The sequence below is a fragment of the Mytilus edulis genome, chromosome 11 (assembly GCF_963676685.1).
Source record: "Mytilus edulis chromosome 11, xbMytEdul2.2, whole genome shotgun sequence".
In the NCBI taxonomy this organism is placed as follows: domain Eukaryota; kingdom Metazoa; phylum Mollusca; class Bivalvia; order Mytilida; family Mytilidae; genus Mytilus; species Mytilus edulis.
This window is the reverse complement of record NC_092354.1, coordinates 61,579,409-61,606,990: the sequence shown is the minus strand read 5'-3', so window position 1 is coordinate 61,606,990 and position 27,582 is coordinate 61,579,409. Positions and strand designations below refer to the sequence as shown.

General features: G+C 34.1%; 1 protein-coding gene across 1 annotated transcript in view; it reads right to left on the bottom strand.

Moving 5' to 3' along the window:
- Positions 1-12,085: 12,085 nt before the first annotated feature.
- Positions 12,086-27,582, bottom strand: part of LOC139494461 (uncharacterized) — a 33,124-nt gene continuing 17,627 nt past the window's right edge. Inside the window, exons 7-9 of the mRNA XM_071282622.1 lie at positions 26,819-26,844; positions 19,451-19,528; positions 12,086-12,198 (exon numbers count right to left, since the gene is read on the bottom strand). Of these exons, the coding sequence (XP_071138723.1) occupies positions 12,086-12,198; positions 19,451-19,528; positions 26,819-26,844 (217 nt within the window). The remainder of the gene's footprint in view (positions 12,199-19,450; positions 19,529-26,818; positions 26,845-27,582) is intronic.

Genomic DNA, 27,582 nt, shown 5'->3' with positions numbered 1-27,582 from the left:
TCCTCCCAGAGTTGATTTGTCGAGAAAAACTTGATGCTGACTTCACGGTGGTCAGCATTTTACTGGTCTTCGTTTTTGAAATATCTCCTATATTATCCGACAGATACCCTTTATGTTGCTTTTCCCATTCCCTGTCTGTCTCCTTTACCGTCGCTAATGGATTCTGATGCATCCAACTTTTACATTTTGAGGCACCCCTTCTGCTGGTGGCAAAGTCTTTAACGTGTTTGTCTAAGTCGTTCTCACATTCACATCTAATTCGGCATACTGGACATCTCCATTGTGTATCTATCGTGTTTGCCATCTGCAATTAGAACAGAAAAGTACGTAATTATATACATGTATGTATAAAATTACAAATTTACAGGATCTTATATATATTGATGAGTCTTATGTAGACGAAACGCGCGTCTGGCGTACTAAATTATAATCCTGGTACCTTTGATAACTATACATGTACATAAGCGTTTCGTAACATTATTAATCTAAAACAAAACAACTGAACCCCCGTTTTTGCAAGTACTTACTAAATTACCCTTGTAATTACTCACCTTAAAAATGTTGGTCATTGCATTTTTTCCTTCCTTCAACGTAAATAATCTGCTGTCGGCTTTTTCTTTGTATAACATGAAGTTCTAGACAAGTTATATCTGAATATTGTTTTTGTAGGAACCCTACCAATAACTCGTAAGCTTAGGGGGTTGCGCACCATTGAGGTTCGTTTATAATATCGACAAGAGTTGCAACTGTTCTTCTCATCATCATACGCTGATGGCTCCAGATGGTTGGTTCATGATCAGGTTTTCTGTAAGCCTCGACAAATAGGAATAGAACTGGTAGCAGTTTGAGTGATGCTCGTCAATGTAAGCGCTAATCATTTGTATCAGCGCACTATTGAACATTTCAGCCGGTGGTACAATGTCGTACGGGTTTTGCTGATTTGGAGAAGTTTATACATTTCCGCGAAACATTCACCTTCAAACTGTACTCATTGAACGTAATGGGGAACTATTAGTGAAAATAATCTGCAAATAATAACTTCTATCACTAACATATCAGCAACCGTTGTTGTTTCCATATTCCCAATGTGAAACAATTCCACTATGTATCGGTTTTGTCAGCTGTTATATGAATGAAAATGATATCCTCTCAATAGTGTATCTTGACGTTTGAATCTGCGTTTGATATCTCTTTCGTTTTCGTACACGTTTTCTTTACGCAAGTTGCACCCCATTTCACCACATCACTTCGTATTCCATGCCAATAAAATCTATGTTTTAATTTTACTACTGTCTTTCGTATTCCAATATGTCCCAATGTCTGTTTATGTTATTGTCATGCCACGGCTCTAAATATGAACACCTTCGATCAAGGCACAATGACGCGTACTGTGCCTCCTTTGTTTCATTATTTAAACAGTGAAGCGTTGTCGTTTTTCAAGTTTTAGAAAACCCAAATATTTCGAAAAAGAAGTATCTTGATATTTAATACTCAAGTATTATGAAATAATTGTTTTTATCTTCTTGATGAAGCACCAACAGAAATTTGTTTATGTTTATTTATTCATTTAAGTCTACTTCATTCCCCTAAATAAAGGCAACAGTAGTATACCGCTGTTCGAAAGTCATAAATCGATTGAGAGAAAACAAATCCGGGTTACAAACGAAAACCATGGGAAACACATTAAGTTTAAGAGGAAAACTACGAAAAAACAGACACACTGAAGTGAAACTAAAAACAAATGACAATACAAAATATAAGTGCTTGTGATACGATTTTAACTCGCTGTTTCTTCTCCCAAAGCGTTTACATGAAGTCCTGCAGAGCGAATCTGCATCTCTGTTTGATGTCAGGAGTGTGCTTAATTTTATCAACTGAGAACCTTTTTAAAATCCCTTGCTTACCGACCTTCTGTGTCATTAGTTTTTATCAACATTTAAGAGCTTTGGCCAATTCTTACAATACATCTTTTCTAGACAGAAAATTCCTTAAATACTTGACAAAATACATTCGACGAGAGACTCTTTCACAATCGCACAATCTAAGAAAGTGTACGACTGTGCTATGTGATGAATTTCTATCTATTTTCTGTGACAATACCATCCGTATTGCGTACTAACTTGCATTCGTACATGTCTAATAAAATGTTAATGTAAGAGTATTGGCACCCGAGGAGCCTGAATTTTAATTTCTCGATAACCATCTGACACTCAACTGTGCAGAGAAATTTTCGACCCTTTGCTATTAATGTATGCAGACATTTCGCAATCTTCGCAATGATGTCAATATACTTTTCAAAATGACAAAAGAGAACACTCGCTAAAAGCTGACGGTTTTGGCAATTGTCAAATGCCGTCTTACTTTTGCAATGGCGTCGCAACGCCATCTTCAATTATAAAATGTCCAAGAAAGAGAAAAGAACGAGCACTTATTTGTTTTTGATTTTTAGCCGGGGCTAGCTATATATAGTCAATCGATCAAAATCTTGTTGCAAATTGCTTAGTTAGTTAGTTATAGGTACCAGGATTATAATTTAGTACGCCAGACGCGCATTTCGTCTATTCAAGACTCATCAATGACGCTCATATAAAATATTTATAAAGACAACAAGTACAAAAGTGAAGAGCATTGAGATCCAAAATTCCCAAAAGTTGTGCTAAATACGGCTAAGGTAATCTATGCCTGGGATAAGAAAATCCTTAGTTTTTCGAAAAATTCAGATTTTGTAAACAGGAAATTTATAAAAATGACCACATTATTGATATTCAAGTCAACACCGAAGTGTTGACTACTGGGCTGGTTATACCCTGGGGGAAGAAACGTCAACCATGTTCTCTCAAAACACCTGATGACTTCATTTGTATATCAAAATATATCAAGCAACGATTCCACTGTATTCCAACCATCCCTTTCTCCGTTCGCCTCTGGAACGTCGTAGGAACACATGCCATCCCAAACAATATTCACAAATTTGAAAGAGGGCAGGTCGTGCCGCAAACGCAGTATTGGCGCGGTCATCGTTTCATATTTGAATTGCCAATAATCAATTATATTAGCAAAGCCCTAGTGTAAATAACCATGAGAACTAGTTGGTATCGGGTAGTTACTCAAAGAAGTAAATGCGAGGTAACAGAAACGGGATTTTTAGCGTTATTTTGATGATTCGACGATTATTCACGAGTTGAACCGTCCTTCTTTTGACAAGCACGATCCTTGACGACCATAGTCCTTAAGACGGTACAATTACATCTTGCTCTCACATATTGCAACAATTTTGTTGATTTAATCAACGCATAGCTGCTAGTGTCTACCAAAGTGCTTGTTTTACACGTAGATTTGTTTCCGATATTTATTCGATGCATATGGCGAACGATACTTGTGCAACCGAGATAGATATCTGATAGCACATAAATCGCTTTGTACCAATTCAGGAATATGGAACTTGTTGTCCATTCGTTCGATGTGCTTCGTTACATTTGACCAAACATTGTTCTGATAAGAAAATTAAATCTTCTGTTTGGTGTCAGTCAACACTGAGGTTGTGAGTTCAAACCTCGCACGTGTGGGTGCACTCAACTCGAATCTTAATTGACTGGGGTTGTCAGTTTCCCTATCGAAGGTCGGTGGTTTTCGCCGGGCACTCTGTCTTCTTCCCCCACCAATAAAAACTGACCGAAATAGCCCAAATGTGGCGCTTAAAAGTGGCGTTATAACACCAACAAACAATCAATCTGTTAGTGTCATTGTACTATCTTCATAAAAACTATAAATTTGCTGTTCTAAATGTTCATGTCTTAATATATTTAAAAGTCCATTTACGCATTTACATCTCATCAAACACATAAGTTATAAGTCAATACTAGTATTATATAGCCTTGTCTCCGATTTATAGGGATTGTCATTTATTGGGAGAGAAACGCAAAGTCGATGCTGAACATGCTAAATTAATTCTGACAGAAAAGAGAGAAATCGTCCGATGCAATTTACGCAACTAGTCATTCCTGTACGTGCTCCTCAACTGGTTATTTGACAACAAGCCTGTAAACGGAATGACGAATGTGTTGAGATTCTTTGACCAACATTCTTGTACTTGTGAATCACATCTTGCACAAGCCCATCTCTTTCAATCTTCGCTTTAATCATCTTCGCTTTTCTCCAACGTTCACAAACATTATTGATATCTTGTACGATCCCTACTTTTACATTCATTGTTTTCGTGTGCCATTTTTGACGAACAGTTAGCGTCGGGGAAAAGTCTCGTGTCCAAATTTTAGGACTAATTACTGTACGAATGTCGATCATATTCTACAATAATTGTTCTCCATAATGTTCCCGGTATCACAACACTGATGATTGCTTTACTTAATAAAAAATCATTTGGACACATGAGAATCCTTCATTTGGATCGGAATATTTCGTACAAATCTGCCTTTCGTTGAACAAACTAGAATCTTAAAAAAACAAGAATGTGTCCAAAGTACACAGTTGACCCACTCGCACTATCCTTTTCCATGTTCCATGGACCGTGAAATTGGGTAATTATCTAATTTGGTATTAAAATTAGAAAGATTATACTATAGGGAACATATGTACTAAGTTTCAAGTTGACTGGACTTCAATTTTATCAAAAACTACCTTGACCAAAAACTTTAACCTGAAACTCCCACTTTCATTTTCTATGTTTAGTGGACCGTGAAATTGGGGTCAAAAGTCTAATTAAGCTTCAAAATTAAAAAGATTATATCATAAGCAACAAGTTTACTAAGTTTCAAGTTGATTGGACTTCAGCTTCACCAAAAACTACCTTGACCAAAAACTTTAACCTGAAACTCCCACTTTCATTTTCTATGTTCAGTGAACCGTAAAATTGGGGTCAAAAGTCTAATTTGGCTTTTAAATTAGAAAGATCATATCATAAGCAACAAGTCTACTAAGTTCCAAGTTGATTGGACTTCAGCTTCATCAAAAACTACCTTGACCAAAAACTTTATCCTGAACGGACGGACACACAGACGGACGAATGGACGAATGGACGCACAGACGAACGGAGTCACAGACCGGAAAACATAATGCCCCTCTACTATCGTAGGTGGGGCATTAAAATCTGTAGCTCTGAGAATGTCATAACGGATTTCCATATAACAACTTCCAAATTCCTTTTTACATATTTTACCAATGATTCACTACTGTGGATGCCGTTACGACCCAGGCCAGTCTATTCCTTTACCTTTAACACATGTCTGAATTGGTTCCCAGTCCCATTGGCGAACATCATAACCCTCTGCAAAGTAAACATATACTGTTCTGCTGGTCAGACAGTTGAAAAGGACTCCATGAGCTTGACCATTTGTTCGTTTCTGCACAGTATCTCGAATTATAAACGGCCAAGATAAATCATTAGAACAATTGTAAAACGCTGGTGTAGGTTACAGTCTTTCATTAGGCAACATTGACATGTGTGTCGTTCTATTCGACGTTCAGGGATCCAGTACCTGCTCCTTTAATTGGATAATACCGCATCTTCTCCTGTATGATCTTCTGTATGTAAAAAAACAACAATCAATTTTAAAAACAGACCTTTAGCTGGCAAAAAAATAAATCAAGTATGAATCCAAGTAAGTTGCATCCACTCTTGCATTATTTGCCCTACTGTTATTATACCATCTTGTTTTTTTCTACACCTTACCTTCTAAATCTCACTGCAGAATCCTTCGGTAGATTTTTGCTGAATATTTTTTATCCAGAATGTTTCTGCTAATTGTAAATTTTCTGCTGTAATATTGTTTGCTGCACCTTTGAACTTTGTCTTTTTTTAGGTACTTCCAGAATAAAACTTGTTAAACGCAACATTTTTCTTTCTTTGGAAAATCGATTCCGATCAATATTTGTTAACTCCGGGACAAAATCGCTATCCTGCATGCTCAAATGACATTGTCATTTCAACTACAGCTGGTGATTGATTTGAATCTGCATAATCTTGCCTAATTAGTCATCGTTCAATCTGCAAGCATGAAAAAAATCTGAGTTCCTTTGCCATACAGATTCCAATTCGAATGCTCTTGTAGTCCTATCAACAGGATAATGTTCCCCTGTACCCACCACCTATCCGATGATTCTGTTTTACTTTGTTCGTTGTTCTGGCTGCCACAACTGTTCCAAACCCAAATCTTTCCCTTTGAATCTGAGAGCTTACTATTGTTTAATCTACAATGTGAATTATTCTAATAAATTCATGAAAGTCCATCTCCTCCACAATCTTCATTATGATTGCCCGACACATCTCTTATCGCGGATTGGACAATTGCTTGGTAGATGCTCTCCTATTTTTTGCTATATTCAGATTTTCTTCATATGTTTCTGGACCTGTTTTTCAACACAAGCTCCGTATGCTACACTGCCTCCGTGTGAAAATATTAATCATACTGGGTCAATGAGTACAGGCGCTGGCTTAATACAGGTAGGAAACTGTCTTGATTCTAGTTCAAATACCCTTGGAGAATTCAATCCACCTTTGTCTTATTGCTGCTTTTCTCTGTCATTAGATCATCTAATCCCTCATTTCCTTGGCAAATTGATATTAAAAGTATTTTGAGGTTAATACAAAATAAGTAGCCAATTCTTAAGGATCATAAATGATCGCCACTTGACTTAAACCATTTTTCTAATGAGCATTAACGGTATGTCATCAGTTTGAGTTTGTTGTTAATCCTTGTCTGTATGCATACCTCAACACTTGAAACATTAATTTGTGCTTGAGAGATAAACATGTCGTCCCTCGGCTGCAAACTTATTCCTTAAACCTATTCTGTTGGTTCATTTCAAATATGTAATCCACTCCATTGATCTGACTGATTCCCAATATAAAGTGCTTAACGGCAAATTCATTCTTTCAGTATCTTCCAAAACCTTTCTTGCTTCGTCATCGTTATCGACAGACCAAATAATATTATCAACATAACTGTTTCTATGAATTATTTCAGCTTCCTCTGGATATATATTATCTCTCCGCAGCCATCCCTAATGCAATTGTCGCAATAGTGCCACTTGGTCTGTCCCCAAACGTTACTGACTTCAACACATAATGATCCGGTTTTCTACTTGCCTGAAAATCTCTCCACACAAACCGATATGTGTATGTGTGTTGGTAAAAAAATGAGAGTTGTATGGCATTGTACATCTTTGATTGTTCGCTGATATTCCATTCTGTTTTGTTGAAATCTTAGCATCACCACTAACAGGTCATTCAATACTTTCTGTCCCTTTGCCTAATAATCATGTATCACATGTCCCATGTACATGGCGGAGGAATTGAAAACAGGTTAGGTTGTATTGCCTCATAATGTGGCAGATAATGTATTGGTCCCTCATAATTCCTGACCTTGGTATCTAAATGTTTTCTAGCAAAGCTCCTGTTAACCATATCTACAATTTGATCGTGGTATGCATTGGCATAGTTTGCACCTGCTTGTTGTAGTAATCGTAAATCTGTTGACTGGAGGCGATGTATTGCTGCTCCAACATTGTCAGGCATTGATTCTCTTATGCATTTCCCATCCTCGTCATAATAAAGCCACTTTTTTATCATGTTCAGTTCCGGTTTGTCAGCTATATATAGTATATAACCATTTCCGATCGGACATTTGCCACACTGACAGCTTCCACACTTTGGTTTGCAGTGGGTTCCTAAGCTTTAAATGTCGAAAACATAATTCAAGCTTTCCTGTAGTCCATTATAGTTTACAAAAAGTATGCTACCAGTGTCATAATGTTGTTCATTTACATGATGAATACGTACGTCATGATGAGTCACAGATGACACTTGAAGAAGAGAATGACTTCCTCTCAAACAGTAACTAAATTGTTTTTTTCTTTAATTGTACATCTGTTTGCAGAAGGACACAGCAATCACTACCTATCAAAATATCGATTTTTTCGCTGATCGAATAACATTAATATCTTTCACGCTATTGAATAGTTTTGCAATTCTACGAATATTTACCCTAGTAACGCGTATACCTTACTATACACATATTCTGTAGTGTTACCAACCTTAGTCACATATAAGGTAACATATTTAACCGTAAGATTTAACCTTCTTGCAAAGTTGTGTTTTAAAAGGGAAATATTTGAATTCCAAAAGCTTGATACATTTGTCCCACCCCTTTGCTGATTCGTTATCAATGATATCGCATGCATGGTTGCCAATTCGAACAGTATCTTGATATGTGACCAACCTTGGGACATCTAAAGCAACCTCCTTGTCTGCGAACCAAATCTACTTTAGTGTGTCCACCCAATCAACTAAAGGCCGTAAATCTACCAATATATAGGATATCAGTGTCATGATACCAACGAAACTTTCGGTTAATTCTCATATATATTTGGCTTCATTCCAACATCATTGTATAGTCAATATTTGTTAAGGTTGTAACCGTGTGACATCGCCTTAGATAGTAATGTTTATCCTTCAATAACTTACTTTAACATAATTAGTTTTGCTTGTCTTGTTCTTAGAGATATTATATTTCCTTGATCTTCCTTTAAAGTTGTATTGTTTGATATAAGCATTGATCGAAAAGAATAACTGTTTCGTATGTCAGACTGAACAAATTTCCTCTATAAGAAAATGTTGTTATACCAGAAATGTATATGACCCAATCTTTTGCTTACGAAGAGCATATTCCCTTTTCTCTAATTGGGATAACAGTCTCTCGATTGAACTGATCATCCTAGCTGGGTTCATTTCAAGTTCCATGTTCATTCTTTTACGATCGAGCAAAAATCGCGTCACATCATCAACTGTGGTTATGACACTCATATATTTACCATCAATCATTGGTTTCAGCCCCTTGATTTCATTTATAATAGCATCAGCAAACTTCTCTGAAAAAAGGGAGTAGTTCCTGTTAATGGAAATGCCAGTGTTGCATAACAACCAAAGAAATATATATGGTCAGGCTGACTCAAAATGCAGTTGAAGAACATCTGCTTTGTTTTTGGTTAAAGAAAAATGCATATTGTAAACAGCTACAACATCAGAAATGGAAGATGTTTTCTATTTTATGTAAAATTTGATAAAAGTTATCCCTATCCTGTATCATCCAATCAGAAGCCGTACAAGAGTCTATTTTGAGTACCATCTTTGGAATAAAAAAAACTTGCCGGTAATATGTAAACAAATAATTGCGCTCTTATAACCTATATGGGGGATGTCGGTAATGGGAAGAAAACGCAAATTCGATGCTGAACATATTAAGTTAATTCTGACAGAAAAAAGATATATCGTCCAATCGAAACAAATCGTTACAGTGATTGGCACATTAAGTAATCTAATCGGAACGTGATCTTGTGCTTCAACTAAGGCATTTGCCAGGAAAGCGTTGTCCCTTTTAGCATTTTCTTTATAAAATGTTTTTGTTTCTGGTGATATTCTAATATTCCCAGTTTCCATAAAACGCTAAACGATAGGTCTCGCTTTAGTATTGGATCCTTTCCCGATATAAACTGTTTTGGAGTCATGTGATACGTTTCCCATCATATCCAAAAATGGTATCCCGTCAATAAATAGATTGGTAACCAAAGCATGTATTATAAATGTCATTTTTCTAATCTTGAAACAGAACTTCACATTACACACACCTATGCTAACGTCTGTCCCGGCTACAATGCTTGAAACATCTGCTGCAGGTTAATTTTTCACCTTTCAACAAGTTTGTACCGGCTGTAAACGTGTACAGATTGCAATGCCCCGATTCCATTAGCACGGTTTACATTGTTCCATTTTAGAAGCTTTGTAGTCTTTTTTTAAGGCCTTCCACGACTGTAGTACTATATCTTGTCCTTACCATCAAGGTAAACAAGTATTGGAGCATTTCTCGGTCATATCTATTTTTGATTTACTAAGGTCTTCTATTAAATTCAATTAAGCTGAAAATGACATTGATACCTTGTTTTTGCATTTGTAGGTTGTTTTTTTTTGTCTGTAACGTCTGTAGTATGGACATCCCTTAAAATTAGGCCAACTAGCTGAGACACGTAATAATCTGCTATTCTGATTTGAAATGAATGTGCTTATGAAATAGCTTTTGAACAAATGGCATTAGTATAGTTAACTTCAAAATTGTCTTTATGACATTGGCATGTTTTGATTGTCTCACAGAAACTTTTTCTTTCATGGTTCTCCCATTTCAAGACATACGGGTCTGCTTAACACTCGAACAAGAGACCGATTAGTGATGGTTAAATGATATTGCAAAAGAAAGAAAAGTTTTGCATTTTCATTATATCTGTTTACCTCACAAAAATGATTTGTACGCGTATCAACTGTTTTCTAAGGCTCCTTTTTGGATATACAGCCATTCTGTATATCAATCAACCATTTCTCTGCTAGGTATTATCGCGATTTGATGCATTCTTCTGAGTTTTTTTGCACGGTGACTAGTAGTTTAACGGGTAAAAACTTCATTATTAGTACCATACTTAACTAGCACTTAATATGATAATATTTTTGTCATATGTAAATTCGTTAAGTTTATGTGAACGTCTAACATGACTAAATGAAAACAATTTGATTCATCTACACCTCAAATATCTGGATTTGCTTTTTTTGTTAATAATTCTTCAAGGAGTTCAACATGGAAGGACTCCAATTTAAATGCAATCAATAAAGCAAACATTTCTAATGCAATATGGTTAGGATTTGCACATTTTTGTAACCATGTAACTTTATCTAAGAATCGCGACTGCGTTTGCTTGCTTTTAAAATGTTCCACACATGATCAGCATCATTTCAAAGGTAATTTAAATCACATAGTTGGTTAGTACGTCATACAAAACGGAAGTATAAACTATGGATGCATGCACGGCCCGTTTTCTAATAATACTCTAGAGTTCGATTGAAACATAGAACACACAAAATCCGGCCGTTGACGTCATAGAAATACTCACATATTTAGTGACAATCGTGTTAAGGGATATCTTTTTATTTGTTAAGCACTATTTGCATAGCTTCCATCAGCCTTGTATAATATGACACATTGGATAAGTTCTAGTTGAACAATCAAACCAGCACCAATTAAAGCATCAGATAATAATTTGGATATATTTTTTGTCGTTTTTAACATTTTTCTCAGCAAACAAAGTATTTGGCGTAAATCACGTTGTGTAAAAGTTGAATAAAAATCAATTCCAAGGCGAATTAAAATAGGGGAGTCCATAAAACTGATAAACGGACACGATATCAATCAACGAAACAAGTGAAAAATGTATGCCATAACCTTGGCTTGGGATGAGCATTTTACGAAGCAAAGGTGGATTAACCCTGGTTGTGTAGCTAGCTAAACCTCCAACATGTACGACATTCCGTTTAATTGACAAAAGTTTGTGAGCAACCCAACAGACATAAAAGGTCAATGTGAAAATAATGAATTCCAGCTGCCAAAACGGTGTAAACATAAATTACAGAGTGACATACAACACTACTACTACTAATAGATCAAACAAGCAAACATACGTCAAATAAATCTTCAACAAAGACGCCAACACAAAAGTTGTAGATAGTGAAAATTTGACAATGACGCCGTGAAAAAACCCTTGTCGCCGAAAGCACAAATCGCACATCCTCTCGATCAGGCAAACATCAAGCAAAAACTAACACAAGGGTAAAAAAATAACAAAACCATTTTGCCCATTTGTGTGAAGTTTATCTGACCAGTGTACTACCAGACTCTTTCCGCATGTTCGAAAAAGTTTATTAAATAAATGCACAAAAAGAGGAGCCTGTATCATCTGGTGTAGATGCTGGTACCTATTGTTCGTATTCGGTTTTGTCTGTATTTTGCATTATATTTAAAACTAAATGTCAAAATATTCTAGTTGATATTCTAAATAAACTTAGAATGGTCGAACACGTGATGAGAGCATATCACTTTTATTTGTTTGATTACATAAACAAATAAAATTGTAAAATATTGCCTTGTCTTGCATTTTTTGAATAACAGAATTGTTTAAACGTTCTGATACATTACTAACATGTACATGTTCTATAATTGCTATCTTATTTTAAGTTTCTTTTGCAAATGTCTACTCAAATATGTCTTGCAGGTTTAAATATGGATAAATAACTTGCCTGCTCGAAATTTTCTCGTCCAAAAGAATATCCATGTAATTCAAGTGGTCTTTTTGTTTGCTTTTCTTCATCTAAAATAGAAAAATATGACCAAAAAATGTCATTAGACAAACCCCATCAATATAAAGAAAAAACAATAAAAATGAATAGGTTAGAAAAAAGAGGAAAAAGTATTTCATATACGAGATTTGAAGACTGTTAACAAAGAAAACAGTAGAATAGAACGACTTTTTGTCGTATATTTTAATCAATCTTCATTCAAAATGACTTTGGTTTATTATGTAAAGATACTGATGCTTTTGTAAAGTTCAATTGGTTAACATCCTTCCGTCAAAAAAAGCTTTCTTCTTTAAGTACATGTAATTTGATACATTTTCGTAAATCCTCTGTGACTTCTATTTCCTCCGTAAGTTATATTACATTAGTCATCTGAACACTTGTCAAATATATCTCATTCTTGACAAATGGTTTCTCATTTTTTTATTGGTTAATTTCAAAATTACTTTCAATTCAGACTGTTTGAAATGACCCGACCACAGAAGTATAATATCCATTCATTAAGTCATGTTGATCGCAAGTGGACCAGTGAAACCAGTTTGCGCACACGGATGTCTACATTTACTGAAATCATCGTTTGAAAGATAATTTACAACATACTGTTTTGTTGCAAATGCTAATGTGAAGATTTTCGAAAAAATAAATTTTCCTTCGTTTCAGGAAAAAAAAATCGAGGAAAAATACCTGTTGTAGTCAAATTATATCCAACACAATTGTAAAAGTCCATATCTATGAAACCTTCAATTTCATTCACAGTATATCATTTGAAAATCATTTACTAAAAAACGATTGCAGTCGGACAAGAATCAACTTTTAAAATGTATACTAAGTTCCTTATTCTAAACACTATGAGACATGTATGTCCATTGAACCAGTTGTGTGGAGACCAAGCATTTCATGTGAAAAGACACAACAAATAACGCGGTACTTACTTTGTGTACACGTTTTTTTCAACGCGACTTTACTGTTTGTTACATTTCCGTATACATTTTCCGTATACATAAACAATGTGTTTTTTTTTAATACTGACGCATCAAATAGTAGAATCATAAATTTTCGTAATTCAAAATTTTGTGAAAGGGTATTTGTTTTTGTTGTTATAAAAGGCACAAAGAAAATAGTATAGAATCTTCAACTGCATATTAAAATCTATTTCCGATTTATTTGATTTTAAGAATAATTAAACACGGGTAGTAAGGTCGTCATATCAAGGAGCGTTTAGTATAGTGATTTTGTCATAGTTTGGATAAGTTTGACATGACTGTGATAAGTGTTTTTGATGACAATCAATGTAAAAATGTAAACATTCGGATATTTTGTAAAAGGAACTTCTGATCAATAATTCAAGCTGGTAAGTACCTTTGTATAGAGTTAATATGTTAGTACATCACAAATTGTATCATATAGTTAATGATTTAACACAGAACAAAGCTTGCGTATGTCAAAATTTAAAAGTTGCTATTTGGTTTAACGTGCATAAAAAAATTGTTTATCTTTCTGTCTGTTACATCACATATTTCTTCGTGATATAATATTGCCGTCAATTATTCTGAAAAATACCTACTTTTGCAGTCAATTAAAAATTACTGAAATATCTGTGTCATGGTTTGGTTCATTCGTGTCATGGTTTAGTTCATGTTGTACATGGTTCAGTCATGTAATTCTTGTCGTGTATAATGACGAGTTGCTATCAAAATTAACAACAAGTGTTTCATTTGAAACACAAAAGGGCATAAGACCGCACATACAATGTAGTAATATGTTCTAAGTAGATGCAATATGATCCACCTAAGATCAAATGACGTAGATATTAGTAACCATATTTCATCAAGAGGCCTTCAACATTCAACAATGAGCAAAACCATACTTCTTTGCAAGTTATAAAAGGCTACGACAAATTCAATATGTAGGAATTCCAATAAGAAAACCACCAGCCTAAATTCTGTTCAAAATAAATAGCAAAATATGATATACAGTTACAAACGATATTCACGGCATAACAGAAACGTAACTTGAGACAGTATTTACAACATATTGCTGAGTTAAACATGTTTGCGGGCTCCCGAACCTCTTCGTCGTTTTAACCATATGGCAGACATGTGAGATTTACCAGATCGGCTTTAAAAAATAAAATCAAGTTGATTTAATGGGACCTAGTTTCAAACCGATAACAAATTATAAAAAAATCATGATTCCAAGATAGCTTCCTTTTAAATTTTCGGATGGATTTCTGCTGCCAATATTGTGAGCTGTACAATTTAAACATATTTTTCAATTCTAGGACATACCATACTAAATCATTACATAAAAAGTAAAATATTTGAAAGAATTAAGTGATACTACTATGCACGATGCATTTATACAATATAAATGCCATTGTATAGTGCGAATCCAGATTGTTCATTTTCACTGTTATATGCGAGTATGTCTATTGTAGAATAAAGGATGATGAGAAAAACTGCGTTTGTTTACTTTTTGAAAGTACGAAATAATTTATTTTAATGTATGTTTTAACATAATTTAATAAGAATATAACTTTCTAATGTATAATCACAAGATTAAAGTCCAAAAAAGAATAATTAAAGCAGCTGAATCCATAATATCGTTGACTGGATGCTATTCATTTTAACTATAGTTGCGTTGAATATACACGGGTATATCCAACTTGTGGTTGATTTCGGACATTGTATACTGTTCATCGATATTTTTTCTGTACTTAATTTCATTGGGTTTTTTTTCCCGTCATAGTTTTGTACCGTTCGTAAGTAAAACATCAAGAACATAGTTATGGGAAATTCAAACATATATCAAGGTGACTTGATTATTGTTCGAACTTTCTTAACTGTATAAGATGTATATAAAATGGCATTACAAAAAGTAATTATGCAGCCATCCAGACGTCAAATGTAAAGCAATTGTTTGTTCGAAACGAAAACGTTACCACTCATCAATCGTGAAATGAAGATCTTTATGTGACTTCTCTTTGATTTGCATAGATGCATCCATTAGAGCTATTTGCATAATGCTTGTAGTTAAACGGTTTGGATGGCTTGTTTGCTTTTTTAGTATAAATGTGTGCTCTATCTCAATTACAATGCCTAGGCAAACATGAATACAATCCAAGCAAGCAAGTCTTAAGTATGTACTGTATACTTAGAACGAAATCGTAAACTGCTTTTCCAGTAGCAATCATTTGATTTTCGGTGGGGGGATTGAGTTACTTGAAATGGCACATTTGTTTATATAAGAACAGATTTCTTTTTGGAAAAATAACTATGTTAATGTGTTATTGAAGAAAAAGGTGGGGGGGTGGGGGGTGGTGGGGAGGATCCAAACCCTCCTAGTAGGTTCGGATCACAAATGTTTTGATTGGCCCTGGTAAAAATTACAAGTAACTTTGCCTAGAAAAAATTACAGGTTATTTTGCATGGAAAAAAAATTACAAGTTACTTTGGCTCAATGTAAAAAAAATCCAAAGCCCCCCTCCTCCCATCAGAAAATCAAATGGTTGCTACTTTAGCTTTTCAAGATATATGTAAACAATGATGGCGTGTTATAGGAAAAGATATTTTTAATCTTACATATGGGTCTGAACAAATTATCAGAGAATATAGAATTGACAATATAAAAAAGAAGATGTGGTACGATTGTCAATAAGACAACTCTCCACAAGAGACCAAATTGAGACAGAAATTAACAACTATAGGTAATCGTACGGTCTTCAAAAATTAGCAATAAATGCCATTTTTACTGCATTTATTGATATATTACCCCAGACTTTCACTCACAAAGTGTGCTTATATAATCAATCCTTCTGACTTCATAAATCATGTTAGAGAGCCGGCTAAATTACGACTTTATATGATGAAAATTAATTAAAATCCTTCTGTGAAAATGCATCGCATATACAACAGTAATGAATCGCTCTACAGTGAAAATGAAATTTTGATATCATTATTGAACAGTAAACATGATTCTCATCACACAAACAACAAAGTGGAAATGATTTAATATCAACAAGCGGAACAACAAACCCAGTTTTAAGTTATACTACATTACTAATCATGTTAAAAGGTGCATTTTTCTACAAATGAAACTTGACTGCTACTTTAAAAACTTTTGTACGCTCTGTTCGTTAACTATTCTTAATATCTATCTATATGTGTATTAATTTTACACCTGTATGGCTGTAGGGTCCGCATCAAATACATTTATCATGAATTTATAAAAACAGTACATATTGTATATTATGTCTTATTTTATTAAAAAATCGTAAATTTGTCGTCTGTTTATTTATCATTCTACATAAGAAATTCATCACTGAAACTCTGAAAATGGTATTTCAGGATTCGCACATTACATGCACTGATTACAAAGATTTTTATTGATTCGTAATAATAATTGATAAACTTGAACGTCATGTCGACTTAAAACTCAATCGGAATTGTGATCTTTCATACTTTGAATCCGAACTTTGAAAGTGTTTTTTATTGTACAGCTCTTGGACGGTGTAAACTTCCCAAAAAAACGTGTATGGTGTAATGGTGTATGGCATATGCTGCAATGGTGTAAGGTGTATGGTTTTATGGTGTATGGTGTAAGGGGAATGGTGTAATGGTGTATGAGGAATGGTGTGATTTTGTAACGTGCGATCGGGAATGGTGTGAATGAACGGTGTACAACATTTCATTGGTTGAAAACGAAGTTCTTTTTATTTTAATTTTTCGGATTGTGAACATAAACAATAAAAATAATCTCAATATTTGAAATTTAATTGCATTATGGGTAATTTCGGATGGTGTAGATAGAATGGGGTATGGTGTATGGTGTAATGTGTAAGGTGTATGGTGCAAAGGTGTAACGTGTATGGTGTAATGGTACAAGGTGTATGGTGTAATGGTGTATGGTATATGGTGTAATGGTGTATGGTGTTAGTGGGAAGTTTACCCCATCCGAGGACTGTAATTACACATATAGTTTTAAAACCAATAAGTTTAAAGTGAAACACATACATATTTATTTCGATCTAAACCATGACAAACTTTACCTAAACCTTGACGAATTTCTAGACTCTTAACCGAACCATGTCAATCGCTTAACCAAACCATAGCAATTCCGATATCTTGCTTATTCTACATTAATTTCGTGAAACAATTATTCCAATGTAGATCGTTTGACCTCCAATAAAGATTCAAACATCTTATTTGCTTTTCATCTGCTCGTGTGCATAGAACTGAGGCAATAGTTTAGGAAAGTAACATAAATTAACCATGTCAAACATATCCAAACTATGACAAAATCACTGTACTAAACGCTCCTCGATATGACGATCTTTCTACCCGTGTTAAAGAACCTTTGTGAGCTTGCTCACTCACATACCCCTTCATTGCCACTTGGCAAACATAATCTCACCAGATTCCTTAGTTAAAAGACAAAAGTCAACAGATTATTTTTTTTTATGGATATGCACATCTACATATAATGTCCTTATTATCTATAATATTGCTATGACAAACTGTTGCAGTAATATATTAGCCAACTTGAAAGTTCAAAGGTGCATAGCTCATAGAAAAAAATGAATCATTATTGCCTGTCAGTATGAACATCTATATACATTGATTTAGTTTGTCCTTATTATTTACAAAGTTTCATGAAAATATGTTCTGTGCTTTAAGAGGAGTTGCAATGACAAACTGCTGCACTAGTACACTCAGGCAAAACTTGTAAATTCAAAGGGACATTACGCCAGGAAAATAATTGAATAATAAATTCCTGTCGATATGCACATCTCAATAGTATATCCTTATTATCTACAAAGTTTCATAAAATTCTTTTGTGTGGTTTCAGAGAAGTTGTGATGACAAAAACAGGACTGCCGGACTGCCGTACAGACGATCTCAAAAATATTATACTCGACGGAACTTTGTAACGTAGGGTATACAAATATAGAATTCTACTATTTAATACTTCAGTGTTTAAATGAAAATTTAAAAAAACCTGGACCATGTACATTTTGTTCAGAAAAAAGGCAATAGTAGTATACCGCTGTTGGAAATTCATTAATCGGTTGAGAAAAAAAAAAACAGATCCGAGTTACAAACTAAAACTGAGGGAAATTTGAGCCAATTATTTTACACTTTCTTGGAATAAAATAGTTGACCAAATGGATACCAATCCTGTAAAGACTGGATGCAAAATTATGACATTTTCTAGCTTTTTAGTGCACAAGAAACTATTTTTTGTGTGTCTAATTTTTTATAAAATATTTAAATATTTATTAAACTATATCTGTTAGCCTATTTATTTATCGTGGTTTTCTTTCCTATGATAAACTCTTCGTAAAGCTGTCGCTGAAATAGACTTTTTTTCAATTTATAATCAATTGTTTTCTTTTTGTACTTAATTTCATTTTTTTTTTAATTGGGTAATTTACTGATTTCTGTTCACTAATGATATTAATGTAGAAAGTTACTTTTTACTTTTACAATTTAGTTTGCCGGCACTGGTAATCGAACTCCATCTTCGGTTTTGGTTAAAATATAATAAAATACTATGATATTGATATATCATTATGATAAATCCGATGCACCATGCGTAGAAAATGCCACTGTTTCTGTGCGTAACAAGCCCTTGCATTAACTATGTGTTTGGTCCGTGAATGGCCTGTTGCAGAGCAAAATGTCGGTCCCTTTCCTATAAGGACTAATTTTCAAGGTGCATTCCAAAAAAGGCGCCCTACAACCTGGTCGAATTCTTATACCAGGATCTATCTTTTATATTTTCTGTTCCTTCGTTATAGTCCTTAACTTGCGAGAAATATTTGCAATGCATTTTAAGCAAACCCTGTCAAATAATCAATCTTCAACCTGCTACGCTATTTTGATCATTTTTGTTCATAGGTTTTAGCTTTTTTTTACACATATTTTGATCGGAGTTGTATCATGAGTATTGAGTTCGTGGTTAGTATCGTCTGTTGTACAATGCAATATTTTGTAAAACATGAAAACCTTTTTCTAATTTGCAGTTGTATGCCAAACCTATCAACTTTCATTTAACGTTTATTCAGTGCTATATTAGACACCTACAATGTTTTTTCAAATATCTACTTAATCAACCGAAATTTGTAGTTGATTTAATATTAGACATTCAATGTTGAAATATTTAACTGAAACATTTTAAAGTCATCGTTGAACTTACAACATTTTAACATACATGTGTATTGTCTTGTTGTAATTCAACATTGCTTTGAAATTTCGGCGTACTTACATGGTGGGGTGGCTGGAAAATATGTCACATCTTGCTTATTATCTTCAATGTTAGTATTAACAGTTGATATTCCACGATCTAAAACAAATTAGTGTCATCGATTATATCAAATACCATTATATATATTCATGAACAAATAAGATGCTCAGCATTTTAACGATCAAAACTTATCTTACAATTAAACAAGCAATACGGAATTAACTATTTATTGAAATATCGAATTTGGATTAACAGAGCTTCTATGAGTATTGAAAAACCTAGTAGCCAGAACATTTGTTGTTTGCAAGATCAAAAGAGAGACTTCAAATCGCTCTTGCTTTTAAGAAAGACATACGGATATTTGTGTGATATCCAATGTGAAAAATATCCAACAGAAAGAGTTTTGATTTTGTACGTCAACGCCCTATGACACAAAAATGACAACAGGCAAACCTTTACTTGCAGTTTACCATGACTGTGTTCACACTAGACCTGTGTTTAACGTGTGTTTAAATATTATGTTTAGCAAATGAATTAGCCTTCCTAGATTAATGCTTTTGTTTAAGACAAATCAAGGGAATCTATAAATAAGAGTCATATTTTGCCCGAGGGGCTTGCATTCTTATTACTATCTCATAATTTGTAAATCTAACAAAAAAACATACAAATATGATTTCTGCTTGGACAAAGATTTAATAACCCGAAAAATACTTTACTTTAACAATTCAGTGAAGATAAGTGATGAATTTACACATATTAAAGTGATACATTGTCACAATAACACTATTGATTTAGTTAATTGTATAAAACCAATTTTAACCCTGCAGCATATTGATGTAACTGTGTTGTCATGGAAACATGTGTGGAAATTCTTTTGACATAGAATGGTCTAAAACATTGTTTTAAAGTTGTTTTTAAAGTAACCAAAATGAAAACTAATTTCGACAACTCGACTATCGTCAGGCTAATTGTGCTGAACAAAGTGGGTTGCTACTGAAGAAAACAAATTGGGACAAAGACGAAAATTGTGTTGCAAGAATACTTTTCGATTGATTATAATAACCTCCCGTATCTTTGTTTAAATACCTAGATCGTATAATGTATATTCACAAGTTATAAAGCCTTAGGTATTTAATCTTTCGAAATGGTTTAGACATTAAAATCTAAAGTACAACCAAGCAATATCCTTGAAAATGGTTTCATTGTCAGTGAAATTATTAAACTTAAGAAGAAAGCGCTAAATTCGTCAGTAACTTTAGCAGTGATTGTATTTTACTTCTGGTTTAATATTTTACGAAATATAAGTTGACCAAACTTTGTTTAAATACCTAGCTAGTGATTAGTCTATTCAAAATTTATTACGAATAAGGTATTTGACCTCGAGAAATGGTGAAGGCATATATACACGTATATGATTACCAACAATTCACATGTATTTTTTTGCACCTATTGTACAACTTTTATCTATTACAAACAAACAAACAAATAATTTTATAGAATCTCACCTCTTTAAATACATATCTGATTAAAAACTTAAAGTAATACATGTAGATAAGGTATATGTCTTAACTACACTACAATAATAACAAACACAAATTGCATTTAGCCGTGCAGACTAACATAGCCGGCGTTTAATTTATATTTTATATTATATATCATGACATATATGAAATACAAATACATTCCAAATGAGGTACACAGAAAGAATAAACGTCTGAAACAAGTTTACTCTGAATCAATAACAGCCCATATCTCTTTGTATTTATGCATGTATGTATATTTATCCGTCTTTAACGTAACCTCGCCGCCCAGGAAAAACCATCAAAAAACTTTACTAAAGAAAATTGATATGGAAACCTGTGTTCGGAGCAAATGAAAGGCACGCCTCGGGATATTGATGCCAAACTCCATCACAAGAAAAAACAGCAAAATAATATACAATATCAAATATTATGAAACATTGAAGTTTAGTGTTGAACGTCTGCGGCTAGAATGATTTTCAAACACATGAAAATTAAAAACCCGCTTTCACCACAATCCAAATGATTGGTCCACGTAACCACGTGTACAACTACACATAACAAAACCCGCCAAAAATATATACCGTTCTTATAAAACGTTCCTTTTAGACAACATTTTCCCGCTATACTCCGAAACGCGGGAAAATACATGTATTAACTACACTACAATAATAACAAACACAAATTGCATTTAGCCGTGCAGACTACAAACACAAAGAAAGGGCGGAAAACTGTAAATGATATACAATAAAAAGAAAATGCTAAATACCTAGCTTCTGAGTAACTTCTAAACGATGTGTAAGTGAGTCTGCCACGTACCCATCTTTAGCAGTGTCAGATTTCCATCGACCGTGCCGTTTCCAGCAGCGTTCGTTAACATCAGCGTTAGCTGCGACAGTGGCTCCACCCGCCCTTCAAGAATGTAAACCTATGTTTATATCACCACAAACTTCTTTGAGTCTAGCTACTATACACTCTCTAGCTCTGGTATAACTCAGTTTTTTGTTCTTGTAAATTAGCGAACACCGTTTGCCTCATCTAAAAATAGGTTTAAATAAATACTGCTCAGAACTGGACTCAATTTTACAAATACTGAAATACTTGGACAATAAATTATAAGGACAAGCAGCAGACTCACCATTTGAAATAACTAATTTTTCCCCTAATCTATACTGATCAGTTTTGCTTTGGTCAATATCAATCTCTAAATAATTAGTTTTGAAATGAACGTCTTTACATCAAAGAGAACTAAGCTCATTGAATCTAAGAAATCCAGAGAAACTAAGAACAATCATACATAAATCCCTTAAAATAGCTATATCATCACTGTCTTTATATTTTGTACAAAGTTCAATAATAGATTCAGAATCAATATGTTCCTTTTTAACATTCGGTTTATGTGGTTGACGTTTAGATGACTCCAGTAAATTGGTCACAAAAGCATTTTCTGTGGGATCTGAAACTACCTTGAACTGTATGTGCCCATTTTATACCGTAAAACGCTGACTGAACTACACTATAAGATGAACCTGTGTCTATCAGTTTGGTTAAATATAAAGCTACATGTATAGGTTTTGCTGGCAAAGATAGTCCCCCTTGTTTTAATATAAATCTCTCCAATAGTTTATAAGCATAAAAATATTTATTGTTAGTATTGTCACTCCTGGACTGCAGTAAATACGATGACATCTTACGTCCCAATTCGTCAAAATCAGCCGAAAGAATCCCTCCATCTTGTATTTCCTCCAACACCCTGCATTTCAGACCGATACCTGTAGGAAAGAATGAAATAAATTAAAACCTTATTTTCATAGCCAACATCCTGAAATCTGTTGATTTTCCGAACAAACCATTTCTACCTCGGCCTTTTTTGATAACTGTTGATGGTAATATTTTACTATCTTTAATGAACGATTCGAATTCTACAACATTACCATAGACTTTGTGTAAAAGTGGCCAATATGGTGCTGAAACCCATAAAGGAACAAATAAAGTGCTATCTGTTTTATCTTGTATAATTTTGTGTATACATCGGGATATGTCTGAAGGTGGTGGCACAATCCAGTTATTTTCTTTACCCCACTGTCTATTGAAAGCATCGATACCCAGTGTACCTGGACACCAGTGTTTAGTGTTGAATATGCTACATTTTGCATTGTAATCAGTGGCAAACCTATCTACGGTATGTGGACCCCAATTCTGATTAAGATATTCAAATGAAATATCTAAAATTGAGAATGGAAATGGGGAATGTGTCAAAGAGACAACAACCCGACCAAATAAAAAACAACAGCAGAGGGTCACCAACAGGTCTTCAATGTAGCGAGAAACTCCCGCACCCGGAGGCGTCCCTCAGCTGGCCCCTAAACAAATATATACTAGTCCAGTGATAATGAACGCCATACTAATTTCCAAATTGTACACAAGAAACTAAAACTAAAATAATACAAGACTAACAAAGGCTAGAGGCTCCTGACTTGGGACAGGCGCAAAAATGCGGCGGGGTTGAACATGTTTGTGAGATCTCAACCCTCCCCTATACCTCTAACCAATGTAGAAAAGTAAACGCATAACAATACGCACATTAAAATTCAGTTCAAGAGAAGTCCGAGTCTGATGTCAGAAGATGTAACCAAAGAAAATAAACAAAATGACAATAATACATAAATAACAACAGACTACTAGCAGTTAACTGACATGCCAGCTCCAGACTTCAATTAAACTGACTGAAAGATTATGATTTCATCATATGAACATCAGGCACAATCCTTCCCGTTAGGGGTTTAGTATCATACCATCATAACATATATGAGAAGAACATAACCCGTGTCATGCCAACAACTGTTTTTAGAATAAATGTGTTTAGTTCCGATGCAAAGACCTTATCAGTGACTCAATATTAACGCCAAAATATGCAATCTTTAATGACTTGACAACAGTATCGTAATTATATCCCTTCTTAATAAGTCTATTCAAAGGTTTTGTAAGTTTCTGAGGTGAATACTGACACCTTTGTGCTTTATAAAGAATATTTCCATAAAAAATTGGATGTGAAATACCTGAACGTATTAGAAGTCTGCATGTTGAGCTATATTTACGAATATAATGTAATATCGTCTATCTTCCAATCATCGCAATCAATAGTTTTGCTAATTTTATCTGCTTTAACGTTCTCTTGTCTAGGTACCCACTCTGGTACGATCTTAATGCTATTTGATTCACATACGTTTGCTATTTTAATTGTAATATTTTGTAAATCAGATTTCTTACTGCCCTTTTTTATTATGTTTACTACGTTCTGATTATCTGTGTGCCACTTAACTGTTTGACCTTTTAATGACATAGATATAGACTGCAGTACTCTATAAACTGCCTCAAGCTCTCTCCAAGTAGAACTTTTCAATTTTTCTCCATCGTTCCAACTACCCATAATCTCTTCGTCTATGGCTTTTACCAAATAGCCACCATAACCTATGCCCGAGGCATCTGTGTATACTACACTCGAGTATTGCTCAACAATATGCAATTCTCTGCCATTCATTTTCTCTATATTTTCCTTCCAGAAAATTATCTCATCAAGAGATCTACTGTTCAACAGAACATTAGCATTCCAGCTTGCTTTATACAAAATGCATTCGTACATACTTCTTGTACATAGTCTAACTACAGGACCAACTGCCCCTTGTATAGATATGATCTGACCAATTATAGAAGCAAGAAACCTTGCCGAAACGTGTATTTCTCCTTTCCCTGTTTTGTGTATAATTCTATTTAAAGTATCTAACAATTTGGAAAGTCGCCTTTTTGTGACCGAAACCATGCCTTTGTCAAATTGCCATACTACACCCAACCATACCACATTTTGGCTAGGTGTCCAATTGCATTTATCTTCTGCTATCAAAAACCCAGAAGCTTTTAGTACTTTCTGAACAACTATGCTAGTTTCCTGGGCCTGACTTATCTCGTCAGCCCCGCCTAAACCATCGTCTAAATACATGATAATTTTCAAACCTGAATTTCGTAAATGTTTAACAATACACCTTACAACTTTGGTGAATATATAACCAGCAGTAGATATACCAAATGGTAAAACATTAAAGACGTAATATTTTGTTTCACGATTTTTGACCCAAGCAAAACCTAAATATGTCTTGTGTGATTCAAATATCTCTACATGATGGTATGCCGATCTCAAATCGTAAGTAAAGCAGTAATCTCCCTTCTTAAACATTTGACTGGCTACGCTAGCATCTTCATATTTAAATCTGAATTTATGAAGATGTGGGTTAATGTGTCTACAATCTAAAACTAATCTTAATTTGTTTTTATTGTTAGCTACCGTCAACGGATTGACTACTTTAGGTTTACATGAAAATTCTTTTATGCCTCCTAATTCTATCATCTTTAAAATCTCATTATCTACGAAATCTGAATTCTCTAAAGACGATTTGTTGTTATTCAAAAATACCTCACCTGGCTCTGTGTGAAAAGGTATTTTATATCCATGTTCTATGATATCAATAACTGTCTCGTTAGCGCAAACAATATTACGTCAATAATCAATTGAACTTCTTAATTTACCTACAGGTGAATTACATGAAACTATAGCATTTTCTCTACCAAAATTAACAGATAAATCATTACTAAATAATCTAGTACTTATCTTATCAGACTTTTCTTTCTGAGTTTGCCAACCCTGTTTATAATGGTCTGACCTCCAATGTTCTGACAAACCACACTCATAACATTTTCCGGGTCGATGCACCACAGGATGTTAACTGTACTCTGTCGATTAACTGAGTTGAATCGAGTAGACTGTGGGGCACTGTAAGGAGTTGTGCGTGTCTTAAACTTTTTGTCGCTCTTCATTTTCCTCGACGCTTTGTTTTCAGCTCGTATTATGCGTTTTTCGTCTTCTGAATCATCTGCTAGGTTGTGCGTTTCATACTCGGTAACTGTTCTCCAGCCGTTCTCGGACTGATCCGCGAGCTTAATCAATTTTTGTCGATGATTGAGAATGTCCAAACCTTCACAAATGTTCCTCATCGCGCCCTCTGTACTTTCGTTGTTGTTCTGCGATTCTGTTAGAATACTTCTGGCCTCTTTCATCTTGTTGGCGATTTTTGTGTTAACCTTGAACTGCTCTTCGTTTCCCTTTCGCTTAAAAACGTAATTTTCGGTGTTCATCTGCTGGATTTTAGACATTTGAGTTTCTGATAGCTGCCTCTGCGTTTCGTGAACGGATCTCTGCAGTATCTCGTTTTGGTTCTGGCTCAAAGCGTCTTTAATTTTTCGGTCGATAAGCATGTTTATTTCTGCCGGCTCCGACATGTTTAGTGTTGAACGTCTGCGGCTAGAATGATTTTCAAACACATGAAAATTAAAAACCAGCTTTCACCACAATCCAAATGATTGGTCCACGTAACCACGTGTACAACTACACATAACAAAACCCGCCAAAAATATATACCGTTCTTATAAAACGTTCCTTTTAGACAACATTTTCCCGCTATACTCCGAAACGCGGGAAAATATATTTAAGAAACATGTCTTTTATCTATTATTCTTAATTTTGTTGTGATATTTCAATACTTGCCTGTTTTTAGATATAGTATGGTTAGACATTTTGGAAGGAAGCTAAAAGAATTGCTTAAATTTCAATAATAAAGACACTAAATCTGAATAGTGTCTATGCATGCAACCATCAAATATTTTATAGATAAGTAAAAGTTGTAGACACAATTCCACGATTTAGGCATCCAATTAGAGCTATCTAATGTTGGGCCTTGAGCATCACTTTAGATACCTCAATTATTGCATATGATTCAGATAGATATGTACATTTGTTCATTCTTACAAATAACCGTACCTGAAAAAATTGATCCATAACCAGTGCTGAAATAAGAATGCTTTGTTTATTTTTTTAGTTATTTTGTAAATATTGACGTATATTTTACTTTAAACCCGACTCAACTTTTAGTACATTAATTGTTTAAGTACAGAATAGAAATAAACGGGGAAAAAATGAATTTATCACGTGCTTTGAAATTAAATGTTATAACTTTATCTACTAGTACTGCAAATGATCTTAAAAAAGACAATTAATTAATGCGTTAAATGTACCAGAATAACACACGACTGGGAATCGTTTTAAATGATAGAAAAATATCTATATTTCAATTTTCGTTTGGTCGTAAAAACTTTCTTTCGTCATATTTTTGTATTTTAGCCTGTTTATTGGTATTCCTCAATTTTTTGGCTAATCACTTTCAAAAAATGAATGCCTTATTTCAGGCTCAATTTGTTAATATTTTAGATGCACTTATCAGCAAGGGTCACTGGAATGACGAAGACATAAATAATAAACCATTCCTATATAAAATTTAAACTTAAAGTTGGCATGTTTTTAACTGGAAATTGAAAGCCTTTGTTTTTTTAAACGAGAAAACATATGATTCAAAAACATTAATTCATATTTCATTTAACAACATATGATATTGGTGGACAAACTGCAAATAGTTTTGTTAAAAATCAGGCTTAAATTAAAATATTGTGTGTTTGCCCTTTACCGACCGATCCTATAAATTCGTTCCGACTGAAAATCTTTATTTGTATTTGCCAGCAATATTTTAT